Source organism: Pinus tabuliformis, chromosome 4_2 (assembly GCF_031772625.1).
Source record: "Pinus tabuliformis cultivar Carrire ecotype Pingquan chromosome 4_2, CPIR1, whole genome shotgun sequence".
In the NCBI taxonomy this organism is placed as follows: domain Eukaryota; kingdom Viridiplantae; phylum Streptophyta; class Pinopsida; order Pinales; family Pinaceae; genus Pinus; species Pinus tabuliformis.
Genome location: NC_142304.1, coordinates 578368566 through 578384177, shown reverse-complemented (window position 1 = coordinate 578384177; position 15612 = coordinate 578368566). Strand labels below are relative to the sequence as shown.

Below are 15612 nucleotides of genomic sequence, written 5' to 3'. Positions count from 1 at the left end.
AAACTGAACCATTTTTTTCTCTTCGAGACCAAAATAAATGTAACTGAAATATAGTGTGCATTGTTCCAACAATTTCGAGTAAATGTATATTATAGATGACCGTAGATGCAATTGTTGATTCAACGAAAATATACAGCAATTGTTCAGATTGTGCCAATTCATTCCTCCGCAAAACAAACGGCTATACTGTTTTGAGAAAGGGAACCCATAATTCAAATTGCATGGAAAAGTTATGCAAAAAGAATTTATAAACCTATTTCTATCACTCTCATAAGCAAGAGAGACTGACACTAATATCAGCAATGTGGCAAGTGCCACAACCTTCCCCAGAAAAGAACTGGACAGACAAACTAAGTAAACTATGCAGACGACATAGCCACCCGTAATGCCTATAGACCTAATCCAACAGTTCGACCATCTCGGCGCCTCAAACCTGCCGTGTACTGCTTTTCCAAGTCCTGCTGCAATTCGATTTGCTTCTCTGGGGCAAGCAGCCCGCCATTTTTGTCTCCTGCTTTTAGTTCTGCTTTCGACTCTCCCTTGACACCCTACAATTGGCCATATGTAGCAAGGCACACTCAGACTCTGAAAAGGTGTTAGCCCACATATAGCCATGATAAATCGTCTCAATTCTCAAAGAATAATGAAACAAAGCAAGGAACAAAATCACGCCAGAAACTCAGTTAAATGAGACAGTAAAAGCACCAAACCACTAGCTCACAATTTGCATGCCATTTAGATACGCTAACATAGGAAAATTGGTCAAGAAAAAAAAGGGTATGGAAATCACCATGAGTTTGTTAAATTTTTCTTGACGGTCTGGGTCAGAAAAGTGCGCCATGTTCCATTGATTATTTCCAGACTGCTTAAAAATGCCAGCAATATATCCATGAAGTATATTAGAAATGTGCCTAGATGAATTTTTTTCAATATGAATTTGAAAATATAGTTGTTCTACCTCCTCAACAGCTGTAGCCTTTTTGCTTCCCCACAAAAGCCTTTTTTTCTGATCTGCAGACATATATCCAGATACTCCGAGATTTTTATTCACTGCAACAGACAGAAAAAAAAGAACAATGGTACAAATAAGGAAATTTACACATTAATTGGGAGAAAGGGCAGGCAGGCCATGGAAGCCTTATTCAGTAAACTAAGAAATCTGGTATAGCATCTCACTAAAAGTGGAAAAGGAAGATAATGAATGAAGTACAGTGTTTTGAAACCAGAAAAAGTACTGAAAGAACCTTCAGATCAAAGAATCTTGGAAGAAACCCAGAGTATAAATTCCGTGGGAAAGGAAAATGCATTTATTCACTTTATGTTCGGAAGCGAAAGTATTAAATCATCTTTCTTCATAACCTTCAGAAAGTTAAGAAAACAAATTTAATAAGGATGGGCTTTATGACCCTTCTACACCATAAACACAGAAAATGGAGAAGTGTGAAGTATCTATTTGAAGGCTGCCATGTAAAGACACCAACCCCACCCCAACCCCCTCGAGGCTTTTTTATGGGAATGGATTGTCTAGAATCTAGACCTGACCCCCAAGGTTACTTTATAGAGATGGGATTTATGAAAATTCTTCTTCCTTCATCCACCTTAAAACGGATCATCATTGTCTTCTGTTAAACGAGAGCGTTTCAAAAATATAAATTTCATCAAAATCCAAGCTCTGGATGTAAGGTTATGCCCAATTGAAGATTTGTCTTCCTAGGCACCACAACAGCATCCAGATTCCATACCAATGTGACATGGCAAACACATGGCAGTTCTTTGGCCTCCACGCCCCCATCATACAATGCTTCATCAGCTACACATAGTTAACACATGGCAGTCCCTACTGATGTGTCGAGACTCAACACCACATAGGGCCACATCCTCATAAGACACAAACCTGATGCTCACACCCGAATCCAGCATTTCTGAAAAAATTCCCTGTTGTAGTGATCTTCCGGATCTCCAGTCCCCCAAATTCATCAAGGATTTTCAGAAATTCTGGATCCAGGGTTTTTCCTTTTGCCCACTACGGTCAACAGTCACATCCACAACCATGAAAAACTAAAAGTCCCACTTAAATAAAATTTTGAATCTCTACTATCCAGACCTGTTGCCACCCTCGTCACATCACCTCATCTGGCCTCCACCTCAGCACCGTTGCACAACTCTAATCCTCATCAACACCCACCACATCAGGCTGGGTCCACATGGTCAAACTCATGCTTATCAGATATCCAAGGTTTTTAGCTTTTCTGGATTTATCTGGGCCCATCCAGATCTAAAAAACCCCAAAGGGCTCATTTTACAAAACTCAAAATTTTGAATTTCTTATCAACCCTGCCATATAGCATTACATCCATCACCATGTCAACTCCTTTTTACAACACGCCACATTGACATACCATGTCAGCAACCAGTGTTCACGTAGTCTCCATTTGACTTCCACGTACCCTACTGTGCTGGCATCCAGATCTGGGTTTTCACTAAATCCATCTTATCAATTTTGCCAATGCCCAAACTTCCACTCCCCAACAAACTCCAATTTTCCATTTCCGACACTTAATCATATCATCAGTCCATAACTCTTGATAGATTCCATATCCTTTGTTCCTCCAATTCCTGGTTCCATCGCCAACTTCCAAATCTTGATAGATCTCGAATTCCCGTCTGTTGCACTTGATGGATCCCGGATTACGCACTACCCACCAATCTAGCATATCCACCCTTGTTGTTAATAGATTCCGCTAGCACTCCCTCCAAACTTAAGCCCCTTTTTGCTGGCCCATGGTCCCTATTGAACCATATGGGTAGGGGTTCAGGCTAAAACCTGCAATCCCCAAATTATAGTGAGAAATATTTAAAGAGTTATAGATGGAAAAAAACTACGGCCAAATAATGTGGATAATAAGCTTATGATGACAAAGATGTGAAGTTCTTGCAATCCTTGTCATGGGCATGCCATATGACATTATACTACATGTATAAGATGCAAAGACTTCTCAAAATCTTGGGATACAATGAAAACTTTAAACAAAAGTTCTCTATGTTGGAAATCAATTAATGCCAAAAGGTCAATTGACCAAGGTCATCTCACTAGACTCAAACACAAACCTTGTGTTTTTATTTTCGAAAATGTGATTATTATACAAACGACAAAAGGAAAAAGCAGCATGATTTCTCTCATTCAAGCCTTTAGCATTCCAGCAGCTATGTCAAAAAAAATCATAACATGAATAGTGATGGTAAGGAAGAAAGGAATGACCATAGACTATAAATTTATCAGTAATAAAAAATCTAAATGGAGTGCCTCATTGGAGTATAGTGAAAGCAAAGGAATGAGATTTGTTTTGAAAGATGAGAGAGTGCACATGGTAAAAGATGAAGGATAAACACCAATGGAAATGTGAGTGGTGTCTTATTAGGAGTAAGCATAAAGGACAAGTTTTTAGTGAGTTAAAGATGTGCATTGTGCACAATGTTTTGTTTGGACTAAGCCTGAAGAAGGACAAGCTTTTAGTGAAATAAATTCCAAAGACACATTTAAAGATTGAATATGATGCAACAAGTGTCTCACAATTAGGGAACATTGAAGAAATGTGATCTTTTACCATAACTCAAATAACTATGAAAAGGGGCAATTTTTATGGACATGGTGACAGCACAAGGGGTGAGTAGATTCAGCCTCAAAAGTGAGTAGGTTTTTCAAATTTACCACATCCGCTTGCTACACCCATCACAAGCTTAGAAACTCTATAACTATAGCAGTAGTAGATGGTTCACAATGTTATGGGGTTATGATTGAACTTCGAGTTTCTATGAATGTTGCCCTGTTCAATCCTTTGATAAATGTTTCTATGGATCTGGGTTCCTTTGCCAGCTTGGTGGAAGTCTCCATTGATTGAGGATGCAATCCAGAGATTCTCTAATGTTGTAGCAATTTGTATTGTTCAGCATATTGTTTTGCTCCCTAACTAGCCCTCCAAATTTCAGCTATAACATGTCCCCTAAGCCTTCTTTTGCAAGTAATTTGATGGGGATTGGCTTTATGCATAGGTCTGAGTTGGTTATTAAAAAAATCAACAATATTATGGGAGGAAGAAGATCCTAATGGAGACTGTTTACTACATACTTTCTGTGATCATTATTAGACAGCAATACATTCATGGAGGAGGAGCAGTTTTACCAAGGTTTTTCAGCAGATTTTTGGGTTATAATTAGAAATCATATTCATGGAAAAGGAGTGCTCTAGAGCAATAATTCTTGGCAGATTTTATATTTCAATCATGTTGCTATTTATTATTTCAAGGCTACAGCAATACCATTCGAAGTAGTGTGCCCTAATAGAGGCTATTTGCAGCCAGTTTTAATTTATATTTAAAAAGGACAGTTATTTTCGGATACAGGGCAAGTTGTTTGAGGAGTGCATGCAAGAGTTATTTCAGGTGAGATGGAACACATGGACTAGAGGGAGAGTTAAAAGCGCCATGCACCCTCTCTCTCTCTTCAAGGGTGCACCCTCTTTTCCTCTCTCTTATTCTTTGGCTTAAAATAAAGATGACTGGAGGCTCGTTCACGAGGTTGAATTCCTTCTAACAGGTTGTAGGAGCTCTACATTACCCTCTTCATCCACTCAAGCACTTGACATCATTTCCACTGCAGCATGCCAGAGATTGACAACACAGCCCCTGGTGGATTGTGTCTGGTTAATTTCTGCCTCTTCATTAATATAACAGATGATTTTGAACATGCATTTTCCTAGATCTTTTAATTTTTGAGGTTTGTCTTTCATGTAGAATCATGCTGCAGGCAGTTGTCGTCTTTATGCACTTCTTTTGAATTTTCCTTTCACCCAATGTTCACATTCTTTACCATTCTTTCATATCCTTGCTGCTGAAATTTAATTAGGAAGTTTTGCAATTTAAATAATAACAGATTTTACCATGTTCTCAGGTGCTTTTGGGCATTCTGAGGGCAGCTTAGTGTGGTGGCAAATTTCTAATATGCAGATTTATCACACAAAAACACGGCACAAAAAACCCCTACAGACACCCCCTCCCTGTCACTGGAAAACAGTGTTCCACGGGGACTCGCTCCCCCCCCCCATGGGTCTAGTTTCCTCGCTCCCCCGCGCTTCGGGGACTTGGGGACGAGTAGGGGACGTTTCCCCACGCCCCCAAAAATGAGGAAACTCAGGGGGACGTGCCAGGGAGTCGTTTCCCTTTCCTGAGGGGGGGGCGAGGGGGGACGGAGGGGGGCCGAGAGGGGGCGTGGGGGGACATGGCACACGTTTATGCAAAAAAAACGATTTTAATTAACTTAACCCTAAAACTAATCTTTAATTAACAGTTAAACTAAGCGTAGGGTTTTGGAATTTAGCTGTTTCATGTTATAAAAACAGCAGGGTGAACACATAACAACACACACAGCCTTCGCGCGCTGTGTGTGTTGTTATTACTAGATCTGATCACTCCCATGCATGGAACCTCGATGGCATCTGTTGGAACATTGCAGATTGCAGAATGGACCCTTGATATGGCTATCACATTGGTAATGTGATTTGGTTATTTGCAGGAATTCTGGAGTGCACATATTAGACAGAATTGAAGACAGATCTTGAGGATTTCTATCACTATGAACCGTCGGCCCTCTGATTAGACAAATTCTGAGTTTGATCCAAACAAATTCATTTATCTGTGGTTGCTGCTCAATATTACCCTACACATTCTGTGAGGAGATCATCCCTGAAGTGGTTACTCATCAATGCTTCTCTGCTTCTCTCAAAGCTCGGCTCTTCAAGATTCACTATGGATGATCAACATCAGAGGCTCCCTCTTGTGAAGAATTCAGTTTGTGACGATAAGAAATATTAGAAGGCAAAGAAGTTCAGCATCAAATTAACTTAACTTTTGTGTGGCAGTGCTTGCTTTTTAAAAGACACACTGATCATGTTGAAGTATTTTTTATTTCTCTAAGTAACCCTAACTGGTGTCTTACAAGTATCTGTATAATCAAGTTACAGTGATCCTTGAGGTCATTGTAATTTGAATTTAAACAAGAGTTTCAAAGTAAAGGAGCAGAAGCTGTAATACATATAGCCAAATTGTCAGATATGGAAGCTACAGGTTTAGATTGCAGATTTTTGGAGTTATGATAGAAGTATGAGTAATGTTGTAGACACGAATGTGCATCAGTGGACAGAGGCATTAGCATCTTGTTATGCCATCAGGAGTCTGCACAACAGTCACTCTTCAACAAGGATACAATTGACAATAAAATTCACACGAGCATAACACAACACTGTTGTTTTGTATATCCTTGTAATTGATACTATGTACAGATGGGCAAAACTCACCAATGATTATAGCAGTTTGGCCTAGAACTGAACAGAGTTGCCTTGATAACATATTGTTGAAGTTGCAGAGGACAGAAGTGTTAAGATTCTGAGATTAAGATCTTTTATTGATAACAGAGATGCAGGAAGAATAGATCTACAGTGATCTTCTACAACGACATTGTTGAGGTTTGCTGTGTATTATCAGAATGCTGAAGATGGTGGTATTGCTGTCTTTGTATTTTGTTATAATGTATGATCATTGATGTATGATTATAAATTAGAATTTTAAATTTATTATTTTATATGATATTAGAAATTTAGATAATGATATTCATATCAATGATCATGCTTTGCAGCTTTTCAATTCAAACCAAATTGTCATAGTGGACTCAATTAATAAATTATATTTTATATTTATAAGTTTTTAAGACCCTGACACTCCCCCACGTTTCCTAAAAAATGGTGGGGAGCTTTTGCATAGGCTGCTCCCGCGCCCCCTCGCTCCCTCGTCCCGGAACCTTGGTGGAACATTGCTGGAAAATCACCAACCCAAACTGGGAGGCATATTTATTGATAACACTCAGCAAGGCCTTCAGGGTAGCATGCCATCCAAAGTATAGAACCATTGGAAGATTCTTTCACGGGGAAAAAATGTGGAGAGAAACAGGAAAAGGTGACAAAAAGCAGTACATTACAAGTGAGAAAATTATTATAAAGAAATTATTATTTCATATTTCAGGATAATTGTGCCAAGCATATCGTTCTAGAGAAAAATAATCCTAACAGTTCAAATTTTAAACTAACCCTGAAACTCACAGAAAATTCAAACTCATTACGACTTAACATACATGCAATTTAAGGCGATCTTGAGTTGGTAATATTACCATTAATTAGATTGGAAGTAGAATTAGCATACCTAGTTCTGCAGCCTTCATTGCAGCAAGTTTTGCCACATTTAAATCATGTGCAACCTCTGCCTCTGTTGCAGATGAACCGGAAGGTTCTGCCAAGCCTTGGGCTTCAGACACCATATTTGTGTTTTCAGCTGATTTCATATCATCAACAGATGGAATAGCCTTTCCTTGCAACTGTCCAGCATCTGAAACATCACACCTGACATTGATTATATGACCTAAGAAACATAGTCAACACATTCTACTTTGCTCATTGATGTACTTACCCTCAGATGAAGGGGAGTGTCTTCTACCATCTCTGTCAGATAGATTGCTTTTTCGCTTTCCATCCCTTGCATTTCTGGATATTTTTTCACTTAAGTGTTCACTTTCCTGTCCCTTTCTTGCACTCCCTCCATCATCCTGATATCGATCTCGTTCCTTCTTTTCATCTCTGTCCCTGTATACACGTGAACTCCTGGACTCATTTTTAGAATGTCGTTCCGATTCTCTAACATGTTTTTCCTTGTGCCGATCATGTTCCCTAAGATCCTCTCTTTTCCTGTGTTGCACCTTCTCATCTTTATATGACTCAGAATCCTTCTCCCCGCTCTTATACTTATCTCTAGCTCTACTTCTAGATTCATCACGATCTCCAACGCCATCTTTATCACGCCCTCTGACCTCATCATGACTTCTTTTCTGTCCAAGTTTATTGTCTCCCAGGTCTCGTGAAGTTTCTTTGTTATCATCTTGGTTTCTAATCCTGTCTCTGCTTCCATCCCTGTCTCTGCCTAAATCACTAGTTCCATCCTTATCCCTAGACCTTTCCTGTTCCATATCCAAGTCAGCATTTGAGTGCCTGGTCCCAACTTTAGGCCTCTCTATACATATTTCTCTATCCATATGTTTATAATGGTCCTTGCTTCCATTATCTTTATCCCTGTCTTTTTCCAATTCTTTCCTTTTCCTTGATCCTTCATCAACCCCTTTTTCTCTAGAGCCTCTTTCTGCAGTCCACCTATCATCCCTGCTCAACTTATCATAGTCACCATCTCGCTTAGAGTATTCAGATCGTTTGTTGTTTCTAGAGTCACGTCCTGAATAAGAAGAATACCGGTGGTAGTCTCTATCGTCAACACCTCCATGCCTATGATTATAGCTGTAATCATCTGATCTACTATGGTAATCACGGTTGCGATTATAAGAATGTCTCTCAGTCATCTCGCGTGCATCAGGTCCTCTCCTTCCATGAACACGATCATAATCCCTGAATGAATCCCTTCCACCATCATTCCTCCTGGCTCTCTTTGAACTATCAGCAGTTTTTGCACCTTCTCCACGAGAAGCATTTGGACTCATACTTCTATCACGTTTAAGGCCACCTGTTGACAAAATCAATGGTCACAACTATGCAACATTCCAAACCAAGATAGAAAAAAAACCAATATTGAAAGCTATCAAAAAATGGCAAGCAGAAGACAACTTCATTCTAGAATTGAGTAAAAACTTAGTAGCATTGTATAAACATTTCAGAAACAACCTGCCTGTGAAGCCAATTTGCCCCTACTAGATTCAGAATCTGTTAGATAAATTCCAGAAGATGACCACAGTTGCCTTGGTGTATATTCATTTCCAAATATATGAAGTCGAAATTGCTTGTGTAGCACCATCCAGGATAATAGATACCATACCCTCTAGTACAGAGGAAGGAAAGGCAATTCCTCCAACTAATTTTCCTGTCCAAAGGCATCTAACATAGTGGATGTAGGGATCAAGTTTAGTCTAAGATGTTTATAAAAATTGCTGTATTAGCCATGATCTATCTATCATTTGGTATAACTTTATGTTCTTTCATTTCTTTCAGAAACCAAGTTCCATGAAAAATAAAGGAATAAAAAGAAGAAGAAAAAAACTAGATGTGCAGAACTTTATCAACTGAAAGTAACAATGGAAAAGAAAGATTCAAGAAAAACAAATAGATTTCATAATCCAACTTGCATTAGGGCAATAATCCAAACGAACCATAAACGTAATCATTTGTTTTTCCTGTAGTAGTTAATCTATTATTAGCTCACTTAGGAGATGGATTATGACTGACCAGAGAACAATTACAAAGTTACAAACTGCATTCTTATTTGACAATAAAGCACAATTAAAAACACAATATGCATCATGATCCATATCATATACGCAGCAGTTTTTCAAACCACCCTGGATATTATATTATGACTTCAAACCACTACAAATACCAAACATACTTGTCGAAATTATAGCTCAGACAGGTCCTTACACACAGGTTTAGTGTGAATGTGTGAGTAGTAAAGCATTTTAAAAAAACTAATATATTTTGTAATTCACTTCAAAAATTGATTCTCAACGAACATATAAAGACAGCTCAAGATAGAGGCTTTCATCACACTTGAGCACTTGGGAGACAGAGAGATTCCAGCAAAGGTGAATCCAGGCAGCGGTTAGTACAAGCGCCATATAGTTCTGTACAGGTGTACAGAACAGATTTGTATAGGCATACTAGCATGACTGTACATGCATACAGCAATTTTCTTTTGTTTCTAGATTTTTCCAGTAGGCTGTTTTGGTATCCATGCAGTAATGTTTTAACTTTTTTTTGGCAGCTTGTGAAGGTTTCCTTTCAAAGTATTTCAAAGGAATGAGAAGTTGATTTGAAGTATTAATTACCTGTGTATGAGTGAAACTATTTTTCTGCGTCTACTTTAGTTTCTAGATATTGTGTGATTGATGATATGATCTGAAATTTAATTTCAACAATAAATTAAATTCAGCAATCTACATGCACACAGATTGAATTGAGATCATAAGGATTAGTCACTTAGAGCTTGAAATTTTCACAATAACTACGCTAGTATATATTGTTACCTTTTAACCCCCGCCACCGGCACTTTATTCTCCGGTAAACACCTTGCTGTACAAATTATTTAACTAAAGATCTATTGAATAAAGGCAACGCTCGAATTTTAACAGTAAATATAAGATAAATAATGAAAGGAAAAATGACACCAAATTCATACACATGCACAAAGATTTCTGCCCTTCAAATCTGTTGTTTCGTTAATACATTATATTCAAAACACAAGGGCTCCCTTAATAGGAAAATGGCCCTCTGAGGAAAAATACAAAGAAAAAAAAACCTAGAATTTTTCCAGCTAAGAAAACCCTCAAAATCTTTCCTTCGATCTTGCTGGCTGATTCTCCCTTGTTGCCCCTTGTTTTCTTCCTCGGACTCTGCACACTTGGATGAATGTTCTTCTCCACCCAATCACTAAAATCTCACTATTCCATTTGTCTTGCGCTCACTAGATGTATCTTCTCCCTTAGCCTAGTCTTCCTTTTATAAGTTTTAGTTATTGACATAGTCAACAACATTAATCTCCAAAGTGATTGACGGTTGAGATTAGATCTCAACATCACCTGAGATCAACGATTCAGATTCATCTAATTCACTATGCCAATAAACGGAAATTACTTTAATAGTTCCCTTAATTAAAGTAATTGCTAAAGTTAAGAATCCTTTTGAATGACTTCCACACATCTAGATACTTAGACCTGTGTGAAACTACCTAACCGATGCTACTATCATCAACACTCCCTCTTAGCGAACTGTACTTCCTAAACAGACACCTAAAACAGGTTTTCCCTCTGGTCTTGGCACAATATCCGCCGTGGCTTTCCTCCAAACCTCCTAGTTTATTGCATCTTCAATGGTGTTAGTCAACAATGCCATCTAGTTCAAAAACTTCTTCAGAGGCCTACTCTACCTGAATGTGCTCCTAGGAGCCTCAACATGCTCCTGAGCATCCTTCAATGTCTGCTCAAACCACTTGGGTCTCTTGACAGAATTGAAAGGAGTTGATGACTACTCCCCACTTGAAGGTTGACAACCTGAACTAGAAGTCTCTACACATTGTTCCCCCTTCAGAGCCTCATGCTCCTCGTCCTTTGTCACTACTAACCACAAGTCACAAGACTTCCTAGATGCCAAGTTCTCCTTGAACTTAACATCTATGCTCACAACTAGCTTCCTCTGCATTGGTATGAACTTCTTGTAAGCTTTTGAGGTCTCACCATATCCAATAAATATCCCTTTATCTCCTAAAGACTCCAGCTTCATCTTGTTCTCCACAAGCACATGGATGTATTTTGGACAGCCAAAGATCTTGAAATGTCCTATCTTTGGCTTCACCCTTGTGAAAGCTTCCTCGTGAGTCTTGTCCCCCAGTATCCTGTGAGGACTCGTGTTTTGCACATACATTGCATTGTTACATGCCTCTACCCAAAACATAGACAAATCCTAGTCATGTATCATTGGTTTGGCAGAATCAATGATGGACCGATTATTCCGCTCTGCAACCCCATTCTGCTAAGAGTTGTGCAAGACTGTCATCTCGCTCTTGATCCTTAAAGTCATTAGAGATGTCCTCACCCCCATTAACAAACCTCAAGACCATGATCATCTTGCCTATCTATTCTCCACCAAGGCCTTGAACACCTGAAACCAACAGAATACCTCATCCTTGGTCTTCATGCACAAGATCCAAGTTTTCCCATAATAGTCACCAATGAACATGACATAATATAGCACTCCCTATAGTGATGTGAAACATCGGTCCACACACATTTGAATGATTGAGATCTAAGATCCCCTTGGACCTACTCTTCTTGCTCGAAAGAGAAACCTTGGCATTATTGCCAAGTGCATACATCCTCCTGCTCAATATTGAGATCTAGGAGACAAGTGACAATCTCCTTCAAAATCAACAATGCCTTGTAGTGCAAGTGTTGATGTTTGTAGCTCAAGCAAGTACTTCTAAATAGGCTTAAGTATCTAAGCATGCAAAAGTCACCCAATGTCTCTTTAGAACACTTGCTCTAGTGTGAGCAAGTTGCTATTGTAACTTAGTAAAGTTAGGATAGGAAAAGAACTTGATTATTATGTAGGCTAATTGAGCTAAAGTGAACTTATGAAAAGTAAATTATTTACTTTAGTGATTATGTTTTAATCTCATACTTTATCTCAAGTGAGACAACATCTAATCTCAACCGTCAATAACTTTGGAAATTATAGTTAGGGATTTAGCTCAATGTAAACTTATAAAAACAATGCTAAAGAGAAGGAGAAGACACCATACAACAACACAAGAAAGAGATGGGCATCTTAGTGAGTGTGTTGGGTCCGAGAAAGAGGCAACAAGGAAATCCAAATCAGCCAAGGAGTGTTGATCAGCGAGATCAAATCCAGTGTTGTGTGTAATTCCTTAATCGGGCCATTTTCCAAAGAAGGGAGCCCAATAAGTTCAAATCTTAATGAAGAACTCAGATTGGGCAGAATCTATGTCATTTTCGTGATTGAAATTGGTACATTTTGCTTTCACTATAATTATTTTGGTTAATACCCTATCTGTGTTTTTATTCAGTAGACATAATTCTACTTGAAACTAATTACCTAATTGTTAGGGTAAGAAAACTAACATAGTATCAGAGCATAAACTCTGAAGAAATCTAATCTTTGAATCACAGGTGGCAGGTTCATAGTGGATCATCGAAGCCAAGTGTGATTGTGATCGTATAAGCAGAAAATTTTTAGGGGCGATTGTACAGTATTTTGAAGCAAATTTTTCAAGAAGGGGCCAAAAATTTTAAGGGGGCCCAATTTAAAGATTAAAAGAAATATAAATAAAAAAAGAAGGCAGTTGGACAACGAAGCCCCCTGCTGAGAAATCATAAGGCTTATGATTTAGATTAGATCTCTTTTTTGATAATTGCTTGTGAAGTTTGTTGGTTTTTTAATAATATTTATTGTGTTTTTTTATTAAATAAATACCAAAAATATAAACATGAAGATCACAAAAGAACAATGAACACAAAATATAAGCTCTAAGCCAGGGAAAACCCTTCCAAGAGGAAAATCCAAAAAAAATATCTTCCTATAGAATCAAATCAAAGTGAAATCCATCGGTAGCAAGATGCCCAGCAGAACATGTATGATAAGGCCGAACTTCCCCCCTATATGTGTTGTATTGAATTTCTACAAGAAACTTCTTGTTGCTGATTGTTCATTAATCTTCCCCTTAAATGTAGTATATTCATCGGCACTGTGTGATAGCTTGCTGCATGTTTTCTGTAGTACAAACCGACACATCTGAGGTTCGAGCGAATGAACCGTGAAAATTCAGCTCAAGCTACCAAGTCTAAGTGTAGTACTTTAAAAAAATCACCTTTGATTATCGGCTGTGGAGAAGCTTCGATATTATTTCATCATATGACTGAACGTATTTTAACCAGTAATTCAAAAGAAAAAGAAAAAAAAAAAAAGTACACAATTGCTCCCGAGAAACAATCATATCCTTTGACAATTCCTTTGAATTTACCCCGTTCAATTATTTTTCCCATTTCCTCAAAAAAAAATATTCAATTATTTTCTTTCTTTTTCTCTTTCTAACTTTTTCCTTGATTTTCCTCTTTTTATTTCCCCGACCCTTTTTGCAAAATTACGATATCAGTAAGTAGTGAGGATGAAGCAATTATCAGACCATCAATGTTAAGTTTGTTAATATTTTTCATATAGCAGCAGTCAGATAGACTCTACATAAAAGTAAAAAACAAAACCTTCAATCTAAAATGGCAAACTACATCTTATAATACCAACAATTTTCATAACGTTAAGGGTTAGCTAAATTGGTTGAACCATCCACCCAAAGCATACTGTCAATATTTTCCACAAGAAAGCCAGCAGCCATAAGTCACATGCTCAAATCCAGTAAAGTCCCTCGAGGTTACCGGCTGATATTGTTATGGGCACTTGAGTCACCCTCCATAAGGAAATTTGAAGGATATTTTGGGATGAGAGGGGATCCCAAATTTTCCTTGGCAAAAAAAATAGCAACCTTTAAGCATACACAAACCAAAAATAAGTGACATAACATCTTGTGATTTCAACGGTTGACAAGCACGTTGCAGTTGATAATAATTTGTTGAATTTGGTTAACCAGGTTGCAGTCAAGTGGTAAACTGAGTTTTCTTCATAGTAGACGCGGGTTCAATCACTCCAAAAACCTCGTTGCAGTATTAATGTCGTCAATTTGCGGATCAGGTCAAGTGCAAGTCGTGACTTAATTTACCACTGGCAATCGATGATAGCTTCGTAACCAAAAGTCACGGGACTGTAAAGCTGATATTGTAAAGGAGTTCGATCCTCTCCCGTCAAAGGAAACGAGGGCTCACCCAGAATTATTATTTTTTTTCAGAGAGAAAAAGCATCATTGTATCACCCAGAATTATTAATAATAATATGTATTGAATTTTGTGGTTTCCACTTAAAGGAGGTTAACTACGAATCAAATAACATGACGAAATATGCACCCAATTCAACTTCTAGCGGATTGAAACAACGCTAATCTCTTAGTTAAGCTTTATAGGAATGAAAATCCAACATTTAAACCCCTTGTTTTCAGCTTTAAACCCCCACGAAAAACCCCGAAAGAATTATACATGATGAATATCGTTCTGCTACGGCGCCAACAGTCAAATTACTCAATGCAGAAATAATGATAAAAACAATTACCACTGGAGGAGGGCGATGACGAGCCGGAAACCGGTGAATGTCGGCGGTACTTGCGATGGGAGGCGTCATTAGACGGCTTGCGAAATGACGGCTTGGCGTCGGATGTATCGGGCGACTGCGACGCGAGGCTTTTATCCATTTCCCGATAACCGCACCGCTAAATGCACAGAGAAACCCCAGAAACCCTAGCCTTTAATCACCAAAACCCTATTTCCTAACTTGGCAGGAATTCTGCTTCGAAGCACCACAGATATCGATAAATAAAAAGCGGAATTTGTTACAGAGATCTCCAAATTCTAAGAATTTGGGAGTATATACACATTAGGTATATGATTACCTTCCAAAAATATCTTTGTCGTTGAATGAGACCATTTAAGGAGTATTTCGTCGACCTTTGATTTGAGTAAGTTTAGCCCCTGTCAACTGTGGTACCATGAACGACAGACACAGCGCAGACGATCCATGTGAAGCAGATAATGGAAGAACCAAGGCGCCCTTATACTTCTATTTTTCTCATAAATATTTGATGCATAGAAAGAATTATGGATAATTTTTTTAACTTTCGTGATTGTTTTGCAGCTCTTCCAAATATGCTTTTAAAAAGAAAAATTCCAATCATTTAGATACTCTAATTTACATAAAATAAAAGAAAAAATGAATTTTTATATTACCTTAATTGATTAAGAGAGAGATTGCCTACATTGTTGCTGCTATTTGACCTGGTTAAAGCATTTTTAAATTTTGCAATAAGATTTAAGTGATAAGAATTTGTTTTTTTTTTATAAAGA

At 38.1% G+C, this 15612-nt stretch overlaps 1 protein-coding gene across 2 annotated transcripts; it reads right to left on the bottom strand.

Annotated features, from left to right (window-relative positions):
• Nucleotides 1-256: 256 nt before the first annotated feature.
• Nucleotides 257-15385, bottom strand: LOC149170622 (pre-mRNA-splicing factor). Of its 2 annotated transcripts, none has more exons than XM_089423950.1 (6): nucleotides 14825-15385; nucleotides 7512-8609; nucleotides 7248-7430; nucleotides 959-1050; nucleotides 791-865; nucleotides 257-548 (listed from the first exon to the last, which is right to left on the bottom strand). In XM_089423950.1, the coding sequence occupies exons 1-6, from the start codon at nucleotides 14961-14963 to the stop codon at nucleotides 390-392; spliced, it is 1746 nt and encodes a 581-aa protein (XP_089280076.1). In that variant the 5' UTR covers nucleotides 14964-15385; the 3' UTR covers nucleotides 257-389. The 2 variants fall into 2 exon arrangements, with proteins under 2 accessions (XP_089280076.1, XP_089280077.1); XM_089423951.1 differs by having other exon boundaries at nucleotides 791-862; nucleotides 14825-15384.
• Nucleotides 15386-15612: the final 227 nt, after the last annotated feature.